Consider the following 10,585-nt stretch of genomic DNA (forward strand, 5'->3'; position numbering starts at 1 on the left):
ATTAAGACTGAGATAGCCTAAAAGAACAAGTGTAGCTTATATGTAGAGCACTTTGATGGCTGGTACAATCTAAGAACTGTCATTAGCTATGTCTTTACAGACAGTACTACACAGTTGCAAGAGAAAATGGATATACTAAGGTTCTTATTTTAATGTTCTGACCTGGATTATAAATAGAAAACGAATCAAGATGTGATATTTTATTAGACCCATGACATAAGGTTTTGTATACAGGAGCTCATTTTCTGAATATGAACTGTTTTGAAATCTAACTGCCAATAGGTGGCTTTTATTACTGATCCCTCAAGTACTGAACTCTCCAAATTAGACCATTTTTGAACTGAACCAGAGGAATAGAAGGTCTAACAATGGTATAAAAAGGCTCCATTCTAAATTACTTGTTGGGTACTACGGTTTCTGTCCTATGAAACTTGGCAGTGAAGAATACTACGAAAGCCAACCAAATGGTATTTTAAAAAGCTTCAGATACAAAGGCCATTTTTCTCAAACTGCCCAACCTAGGTCTTAGGTCAGTAAAGATATATATTGCCAGGTCAAACAGTGGCTAGAGGTGGTGTCAAACATTCTGGCACCACTACTTCCTATTATTATTATTTTTTAAAATAAAAAACCTACTATATACTAACCAACTACAACAGAAACAAAAGAAGAAGTCGTTTTATTTATTTTTATTATTCAAAAAAGCTTCATTTTTTTTTTATTTAGCTTTTTGACTCTGTGCTTGTGCCTTCAATACTTTGACAACGATTTTCTGCTCCTCAATAAGGAAAGCACGCTTGATCCTAGAAAGGAAAACATTAAGTGAATATAGTTTTAAAAAATGAAGCTCATTGACACAGGGCAAGAAAGGTTCCATAAAAGAACTGAGCAAAGCAATCAGGGAAGATAGCCAGAAAGGTAAACAAAGCCCCCAAGTACAGAGTAAAAAACATAATAGCTGAAATTACATCAACAGACCCTTTCAGCCTAAAGTCTACTTCTTGCAGTGGCATCTAAAGCAGGAAAATTCGATTCCATGTAAATGCTACCAGCCCCCCTCCTTTCTTGGTTATTATGAACAACTAAAATCATCCCTATAGGAGACCATTCTGCCATTTATGGTAGCTTTTCATTTAAACCAAAAAACCAAACCCACTGCCATCAAGTCGATTCCGACTCATAGTGACCCTATTTAATATTATTATTAGAATCCAGGACTTATTACTTGATTTGCAAAATGTCTTGGAAAGCTCAAACCACATCTCAAAAAATTTCCAGGAGAAACAACTCACAAAGAGCGCATGTGCTGCAGAGGAAAATGAAGGCTATCAGCAAGAGGCACTTCGTGATGAATAAGGATTCTAGAGTGCCGCCATCTGGGTCAAACCCTACCACTTACTAGCCATGTCATCTACGGCAAGTTACTGTCTCCATATTAAGGCACAGGACTAACACCTATTTCACAGGGTTTTTATGAAGATTAAATTTGGAAGGATTTGCTATGCAAACCCTGAGGTTTGGTATCAAAAGATTTAGTTTAGAAACTTAAAATTAAGACCACAGAACTAGCTGAATAAACTTGGAGGCAAAAACCATTTCCGTGAATCTATTTCTTCACTTGTGAAGACCAAAAAAAAACAAAGACCAGACCCGGTGCCGATGAGCCTGATAGCGACCCTACAGGACAGAGCAGAACTGCCCTATAGGGTTTCCAAGGAGCGCTTGGTGGATTCGAATTGCTGACCTTTTGGTTAGCAGCCATAGTTCTTAACGACTACGCCACCAGGGCTTCCTGTGAAGGCCAAGTAATGTAAAAGAGTTATCTGGCATTATTGTAAGCATTTTAAATTAAGCCCTAACTATGCACACCTATCCCTCCCCACTGCCACTTCCTTAGCTCACGCCTTCATTTCTTACCTAGTTTACCATAATACCCTTCTTGACTTCCCTGTTTCCACTCAGTGTTCACCAATCTACCATGCTATCCAACCCAGAAACCAGGAAATCATCTCAGTTTCTTTGCAACATCAAATCACCCACAAATCCTTCTACTTACAACTTCTTTGGAGAGGCAATTTAATGTTAAGTTTCTCTTAATTAAAGTTAAGAAGTGCCTCAGTAAAACCTGGTGTTGCCCCTTTCCAGTTCTGTGAACAAGTGTTAAGCAATAAGTCTTGGTTTCTTCACAAAAAATGTTAATAGAAACTCCTTCCTGATAGGCTTGTGAGGATTAAAGTGCACACCACTGAACTTTCTGTCATGTAAATGTTACACTACCAATTCGGTTGTTACCACTACCAATTTGTTCCTAGACTACCTACTGTTAATAGTCTTGTAACAGACGCCAATTCCTGCTTCTTCTCTAGACCACTGAGTACTGTTCCAAACATGCAAACCAGACCCTCACAGTTCTGCTTAAAAAAAAAATCAACGGTACATCACTGTCTTTAAGCCTTCCTCATCCAGCACTGCCCGACCTTCATGCTGTCTTTCCCTTACTCTCTATATAAACCCCCTGCTCCTACAGAATATCCAGAACACCCAACCCTCTATCTGGAACTCTTCTCTCCCAATCATCCTCATCCCCACCCATTCATGTCTTAACGCAAATATCATTTCCTCACCCTTCACAAAGTGGAGGAAATGTATGTTCCAAAGTTCACCTTTAGATGAATGAATGACTTCACCTTCCACTCTAATGCAGTGACGTTTCTGGTATACCAAAGGGTTCCCTGTCCTGTACAAGTTTCCATTGTGAAAGTAATTCAACCCCGTTACTTCCCTAATTTTTAAGGATCAAGTTAAAAATCCATTTTCAACCGGTAAGGCCCTTCATAATGTATGTATAATTTTTCTACCTTTGTCTATGACCTCCTACAACCTTCTGCTCCAGCCATGCTAGAATTATATATGGCTGTTTTGTTCCTATGGAAACCCTGGTGGCATAGTGAGTGGCTAAAAGCTATGTTTGCTAACCGAAAGGCAGGCAGTTCAAATCCACCAGGCGCTCCTTGGAAACTCTACGGGCAGTTCCACTTCAACCTATAGGGTCGCTCTAAGTCAGAATCAACTCGACGGCAGTAGGTTTTGAGTTTTATTTTGTTCCTGTGCTTTTTTTTAAAAAAACACCTTCCACTCTCCACCTATCTATGGCTCATCCGTGAAGACTCAGCTGAAGTGTCTCTTTTGGAGCTTTTCTTTGGGTTCCCTAGGAACCCAAGTCACACCTTTAACCAAACCACTAATACATATTCATACTCATCCCTTCCCCCTCCACCCAAAAAACCAAGTGTCCTTTCAATTTCTGTATGTAGCATGAAAGTGCCCAAGAATTCTGGCTGAATTAATCCGAACTAATATCATTTATCAGTTTGCACAACACCAATTATCCGTACTCAAGGAAAGATTTTAAAGCACGCAAACCTTGTTACTTAAGGAATTTTTTTCACCAGTCTTCTCATGATTAGCATGCAATGTAAAAACTATAAAGAGAACGGACACTTGTTAAGAAAATGAATCCTAGAGTTCTATCTATATTTACCTGTCACGGACACACTTAGCACACATGGAACCACCATAGGCCCTGCTGACATGTTTTTTTGTTTTGGACAACCTCATGAGAACTTTAGGTCTCACAGCACGAACCTGCATAAAGAAAATACTGGGGTTATTTTGTGATGCTTCAACAGAAATAGAAACCTTACCAGGATTTTAGTAGGTGGTGTTTTTTAAAAGCATGAACTTTAAACTTGACTATGAGGAAAATGGTACTTGAATTATCTGAAAGGTACTGCATGGCATTTCTGACACAGGTTTTAAAAAAAATGTCTATGTTCTTGGACAGATTTGGATCATGGATGTTTAGTAATTCTCAGCCCTTAGTAGTGACCTCTCCGTTCACTCCCTTACTAACGAGATTAAATCTCAGAAGTTCAATCCCTGTTAATGCTGTTCACAGAAAAAGGATCACTTACCCCTCTAAGTCGGCCGGGGCACACGCCACATGCAGATTTTGGTGCTTTACCAACCTTCTTGGTATAAAGGTAAACAATTCTATTACCAGGGGTTCGGGACCTAGAAAGTCAAAGAATAGGCAAGAAGTCAGCATCTTGCGGAGAAAATGAGAAATTGCGTTTTAAATTTTACAAGTACTTACAGCCTAGTTTTGTTAGAGGCTGTATTGTAGGACAGCCTACGACGGTAGGTCAGACGCTGGACCATTTTGAATGCCTAATTAAACAGAGTGGAATAAATTAAGTACTCATGATGAAAGCAATTCAAATCTCAAAACACAACATTAAATAATTTTTAGATTTGATCTTGTCTAGCCATTTGTTATAATCCTGTGATTTAGTTTTTTCATTGAAAATAATCACCATCACTATAACTGACATTACACATTGTCCATATATATACAAATATAGACATATATCTCCTTATATGTTGCTGCTGTTGGTTGCCTCAGAGTCAATTGTGACTCACAGTGACCCCATGTGTGCAGAGTAGAACTGCTTCATTGTGTCTTCAAGGTTGTGACCCTTTGGAAGCAGGTCACCAGGCCTGTCTTCTGAGGTGCCTCTGGGTGGGTCTGAACTGCCAACCTTTCCGTTACTAGTCTGCACAACCCAGGGAACCACATTCTTATATAGTATCTTTACATTAAGACAGTCTTACAAAAAGGATTCCACATTTTAAAACTCCTTAGAGGCAGTAAGAATGGCAAGAGGCAATGTTTTCCTGATGATAATCAACTGTGACATCTGGTTACAATTCTGATTGCCAGGCTCCTTCCTTACAAGTCTGATTCTGTTTGGGATGGTATCCAGAGTCCTAACTAGGCTAGTTTGAGAAACATGGGTTTTAAAGAAAGAGTATACGTGAACTAGCAAGTTCGACCCTATGTCATTTACTGGGAACACAGTGCAACTAAAGCTAGTTTCCTCATCTCTCACTAAGACTTTTGTCTACTTCACATAACCGTCATTAGGATTCAGTATGTTCAGGGCTGTCTTGCTCCAAAGCAGCACCTGAGTCAAGTGCCTTTTAATACTAGTCTCGGTACTATATTAAGTGTCTTTGAGCTATGACACTGATGTTATTGCTTGGCCAATCAGTTACACAGCCAAGTATGTAAACCATTAAGTAGTTTCTAACTAGCCTACCCAAAATAACAAGCTACAAATTTCTCCGTCGTGAATGATTTTATTGTCACATGCCGAAGACAATTTACTTCTAACCACACTAAAATAGAACCATCGCACGCCAAAACCGCATGGAAAGCCAATGAGTGATTTTCATCACCACAACTAACACGGAAAACTCCATTATCAACAAACTCCTCCCTGCTGCTGGCCTTGAAAAGATAACCTTTTCAAACCACCACTCGAACTTGGTGGTCCCTCGCCCTCCCAATGCCAAGAACATCTACGATCGCGGGGTCAAGACATAGGTGTTAAGAACCGAAAACGTTCGACAATCTCAGAGTTTCAAGCAGCCCAACCACAATTCGTTTCCATCTTCAAACGCCGGACTCCGGAGACGGAGTGTGTTCGGGCCTTTGCCAGCTCCGGAGCGGCCGCCGGGTCCAGGAGCGTCCGAAACTAAACGTAGGGAACCTGCTCACCACTAGCCTCACTCATAAGCCCCTTATTCCCACGCCATCTCAAAAGACTGCGCCTGAAAGCTGTCAGGTCCCGCAACTCCATGGATGGCGAACGATTCTAAACCGAGTTGAGAACGGAAGAAGAGAAACACCAACCATACCTCCACACAGCGACCCCGGAAGAGGAAAGAAAAAGGGCGCTTGAGAGTTCAAAGGTCAAATATGACGGCATAGACAGGAAGTTGCGTCAGAGTTATTCGCGCGGCGAACTAAGCGCCACCACGTTGTACGGCCGCCGACGCGCCGTTCTGCCCTGCTCGGGGATGCATAACGCGGCCATGTTGTACGGCAGCCCGACGCACCGCCCCTCTGTGGGCGTGGGTGCTTCCCAGCGATTCACAGCAACCAAAAAAAACCAAACCCAGTGCCGTCCAGTCGCTTCCGACTCATAGCGACCCTATGGGACAGTAGAACTGCCCCATAGAGCTTCCAAGGAGCGCCTGGCGGAGTCCAACTGCTGACCTTTTGGTTAGCAATATTCACAAGCCGCACAAAACTTTTGGGCAATTGCTGTAGACACAAACCGAAATGACAATGAGCTGCAAAGAGCAGAAGAGGGACAAATACCAACTTTTTCGTTCTTACCGACTCTACGACACGTTTAACCTAAAGAGCACCAGCTCTGGGGTTAGACTTGGATTTGAACCCAACGCTGCCATTTATTACTAGGTGACCATTGAGGAGTTGCTAGCTGTGACCTTCCCTTCTTCTTCCTTGTCATTCATTCGAAGCGTAAACTTTACAGACAGACAGGTTGGGATTTTAATCCAAGATCTGCTGATTACTAGCTGCCTTACTTTGGGCAAGGTCCTTAAGTATCTAAAAGAGATGTTAGTAAGGTCCCTGAGTAGTGCAAACAATTAAGAGATCAGCTACTAACCTGAAGGTTGGTAGTTGGCACCTACTCGGGGGTGCCATGGAAGAAAGGCCTGGCAACCTACGTCTGAAAAGATTGCAGCCAAGAAAACCCTATGGAACAGTTCTATTCTGTAACACATGGGGCTGTTATGAGTCTGATGACAGCAATGGGTTTGGATTTTTTGTTTTGTTTATCTTGCAGTGTTATTCCATGATCAGAAGCATCAAGAAGTTAAAGCATGTAGCACACAGCCTTGAACAGTGTAAGTGCTCAATAAATGGTAGCTAATTTTATGATTATGTACAAAAGTTACTTGAGGTTTCCCATCAGCAGTGAAGTCTGAGCTGGACCTTAAAATGATGAAGAGACAAAAAACAGCTCTCTGAAGTAGTATGTAAAAGTTTACATTGTGTGTGTGTGTGTAATTTTCTGGGAAGAGGGTTCTTAGTTTTCTTCATGTTGTCAAAGGGGTTCATGACCCTCCAAAAAAGTGAAGAACTCTTTGCTGGCCTTTAAGGGAAAACACTACAAAGGGCTTTTAAATTTTTATCTTACGTTAGGTTCCCTGGAAAGATAGAGGGAGGGTTCTGTGTTGGGGTGGGTGGGTGGGGGGGTGCTCTTAGGAAATACACCCTTAAAGAAGTGAAGAAGGCAGGATCTGGTGACTCACATGTGGTTGCCCCTAAGGCCTTAGCTTTTCCAATAGGGAATTCTGGAGTTAGTGTGGCTCTACAGAATTATCCTAAACAGGGGCCAGGCCTTTGTGCTCCTATATCAGCCAGTAGTTGGCCTTCTGCCGCCTGACGGTGAATGAGGCAGTTCCCTGAAGCTGAGAGCAAAGTCCAGTGAGAGAGGTAGCTGTGAGCAGCCTGTATTCCCCGCAGCTAGAGGATAATGGGAAACCTTGGTGACATAGTGGTTAAGAGCTATGGCCACAAACCAAAAGGTCGGCAGTTCGAATCCACCAGGTGCTCCTTGGAAACTCTGTGGGGCAGTTCTACTCTGTGCTGTAGGGTTGCTATGAGTCGGAATCAACTCAACGGGTTAGGGGATGATGAGTGTGCCTTGACCCAGAAGAGAGGATTTTGACAGATCATCACAGTATCCACTCCGTTTTCCTTCCAGCCTTTCCAATCCAATTAGTGAGTGGTAAACCAGGCAAGTGACAGAGGGCAGATAGCCTGTCCATTTGGAGATCTGTCTTGAGTTCTTTTAATTCCTTGCATCATTACCATCTTTGTCACCACAATGGATGGAAGGCTCTGATTATATACTTCCTTCTGCCCATTCTCAAATAGCTGCTTCTCCCCTGACCTGGTCCTGTACTGCTTCCCTACTTCTCAGCTCTTTGATGTGTGCCTCTGGAACCCAAGTTCCATGGAAAAATACTGTCATACTTTGCATCTGTGTGCCAGGCATAAGGATGGAGGCTAAGACAGCAAGCAAAATATGGTTTTGGAATGAATGAATGAATGAGTGAAATGAGTGAATGAATTTCGAATATGTCCTCTGTATTTCCAGATAGTCTTCTCTGGGCAGACAAGTACAACAGGAGATGACAACCACGGTGGCCTCCGCGCCAACAGATAAGAACAGTTGTTTCACCATCTTAGTTTTCCTTTATTGTATTTAGCCCAGTTCTCTAATAGAATTTTTCCTCTGTTTCAATCTCTATTTGCATTTTTTGATCAGTCTTGGCAGATATCTGGTGATCACACTGAAAATTTCAGTAATCTCATCTGTGTTTATTGTCTTCTCTCTTTGTTGTCTGTTCAGTAATTTCTCTGTAAATATTTGGTAAACTTCTGTGAAATTGAAAGAAATTAGGCCCACCTTATACTTTTTCTGGTTTGGACTAGGAACTTTTAAAGTTTAACCTTCATTTATTTGAGAAGTCTTTGATAAAAGTTACTAATTTTAATGTGGTCAAATTTATCAGTCTTTTTTTTTTTGTAGTTAGTGTTTTCTGTGTCTTGTTTAAAAAATTTTTTTCTACTCCCAAATCTATAAGATATCTGCTTATATTTTCTACTAATACTTTTAAAGTCCTATTATTGACTCTTTTAGTGTTGATTTTTGTGTATAGAGTTAGGGACACAATTTTATCTCTTTCCTTATGGATAACCATTTTTCTATTTTTCCTACCTATTCGATATGTTATCTGAGTCCTATACTCGTTCTCACCGCTTGTGGCAACTCCTGATTCCACCTATAAACTAGCAGCGTTGGCAGTCGTTAATTTCACTAAGAGAGAGAAGAACATTCAGCCCAAAGCTAGCTCCTATGAGGTGGAGGTCAGGCACACCTCTGCTCTCCAACCCCCTCTCCGTCTCTGACACCAGCCGCCCTCCCCACACTCTCTCTACTTCTCTGTTGGGCTTGATAATTAGTTGCAGTGGCTACACAGAACTCACAGACCATAGTCATGGTTTTGTGGTTTATTAGCGAAGTAACAGGCTACAACTCAGGATCAGGATCAACTTGGAAGTAATGGGAACAACTGAGGAGACAGGACATAATTTGTCAATCAGGACGACTTCCAACCAAGACAGCTCTCAGCTCCTTGGCTGTACCCACAGGCCACCTCTGTTGTTGGACCCCTCTTCACCTGGTCTGCTGCCCTCGGGCAAGTGTTACAGCTTTTTAGTTTTGCTAACAAGTATGCGGAGGCATCATACTCCTCCAGCAACCTTTCTGCCTGAAGACACTCAGCCCTCTTGCTCCGTGGGCCAGGAAACCCACCGCAGCCATGGAGTGTCCTTTCCAGTGTTACAATTCTTTCTGTTTCCTGGGTCTAGGAGGTTCTCAGTGCAGGGACATAGGTCCAAAGGACATGCTCCACCTCCAGCTCTTCTTGATAGTAGTGAGGTCTCCCTCAGTGTCTGTGGGACTGGCTCTTTTATAAACGTACTCCTCCCACCAAGACCACAAACTGACCAATCCCCTTGGTTAATCACAGTCACCTTGCTTTCATAGTAAACTGTCAAATCCCTTTGCAAGATTGTGGTCTGGCAATTCATCTTGGCAGAACTTTAAACCCAGGGCCAGAAAGGCCGTATATAAAGAGAAACCTGTTGCACTACGTATACCAAATTTCCATACGTTGTCATCTGTTTCTGGCTCTCTGTTATATTCCACTGGTGACTTTGTCTTTTCCTTCTTAGCGCCACACTAATTATTTAGTAAACCCTAACATCTGAAAGGAAAAATACGTAGATCTTTGATCTTTTTTTCTTTCAGATACATTTTAAAATCAGCTAATTTGAATTTTGGTTGCGTTTGCATTGAATCTATGTATCAGTTAAGGGAGAACTGACAGTGTTATTATATGAAAATTTTAAAACATGAATGTAGCGCATTTTCTTTTATGTCCATTAGTAAAGTTTTATAGTTTTTCTACAGAGTTTTGCGTACCTTTTGTTAGATTAATTAATTAATTTTTGTTAGATTAATTTCTGGGAACTTAACATTTTCTGATGCTACTGAAACTGCTCACTCGTCTATGCCAAGAAATGTAGAAGACAGCTTCCTGGCCAACCGACTGGGAGAGATCCGTATTTATGCCTATTCCCAAGAAAGGTGATCCAACTGAATGTGGAAATTATAGGACAATATCATTAATATCACACGCAAGCAAAATTTTGCTGAAGATCATTCAAAAATGGCTGTAGCAGTATATCGACAGGGAACTGCCAGAAATTCAGGCCAGTTTCAGAAGAGGATGTGGAACCAAGGGATATCATTGCTGATGTCAAATAGATCCTGGCTGAAAGCAGAGAATACCAGAAGGATGTTTACCTGTCTTTTATTGACTATGCAAAGGCATTCGACTGTGTGGATCATAACAAACTATGGATAACATTACGAAGAATGGGAATTCCAGAACACTTAATTGTGCTCATGAGGAATCTTTACATCAAGAACAAGGGCAATACTGATTGGTTTAAAGTCAGGAAAGGTGTGCGTCAGGGTTGTATTCTTTCACTATACCTATTCAATCTATATTCTGAGCAAATAATCCGAGAAACTGGACTATATGAAGAAGAACGGGGCATCAGGATTGG

At 41.5% G+C, this 10,585-nt stretch overlaps 1 protein-coding gene across 1 annotated transcript; it reads right to left on the reverse strand.

Annotated features, from left to right (window-relative positions):
• Nucleotides 1-674: 674 nt before the first annotated feature.
• On the reverse strand, nucleotides 675-5,811 carry RPL34 (ribosomal protein L34). Its single transcript, XM_003410393.4, has 5 exons — nucleotides 5,764-5,811; nucleotides 4,157-4,230; nucleotides 3,975-4,074; nucleotides 3,542-3,645; nucleotides 675-803 (listed from the first exon to the last, which is right to left on the reverse strand). Exons 2-5 carry the CDS (start codon nucleotides 4,219-4,221, stop codon nucleotides 719-721), a joined length of 354 nt encoding a protein of 117 aa, XP_003410441.1. The 5' UTR covers nucleotides 4,222-4,230; nucleotides 5,764-5,811; the 3' UTR covers nucleotides 675-718.
• Nucleotides 5,812-10,585: the final 4,774 nt, after the last annotated feature.

This window comes from Loxodonta africana, chromosome 5 (assembly GCF_030014295.1).
Source record: "Loxodonta africana isolate mLoxAfr1 chromosome 5, mLoxAfr1.hap2, whole genome shotgun sequence".
Taxonomy (NCBI): domain Eukaryota; kingdom Metazoa; phylum Chordata; class Mammalia; order Proboscidea; family Elephantidae; genus Loxodonta; species Loxodonta africana.

Bases quoted from the DNA above. Each gene is read 5' to 3' on its own strand.
- RPL34 (XM_003410393.4), bottom strand. From the start codon at position 4,221: ATGGTCCAGCGTCTGACCTACCGTCGTAGGCTGTCCTACAATACAGCC. The intron at 4,075-4,156 runs GTAAGTACTTGT...TTGACTTTCTAG, and splicing joins GCCTCTAACAAAACTAGGCT to GTCCCGAACCCCTGGTAATA. The intron at 3,646-3,974 runs GTAAGTGATCCT...TTCTTTATGCAG, and splicing joins GCCCCGGCCGACTTAGAGGG to GTTCGTGCTGTGAGACCTAA.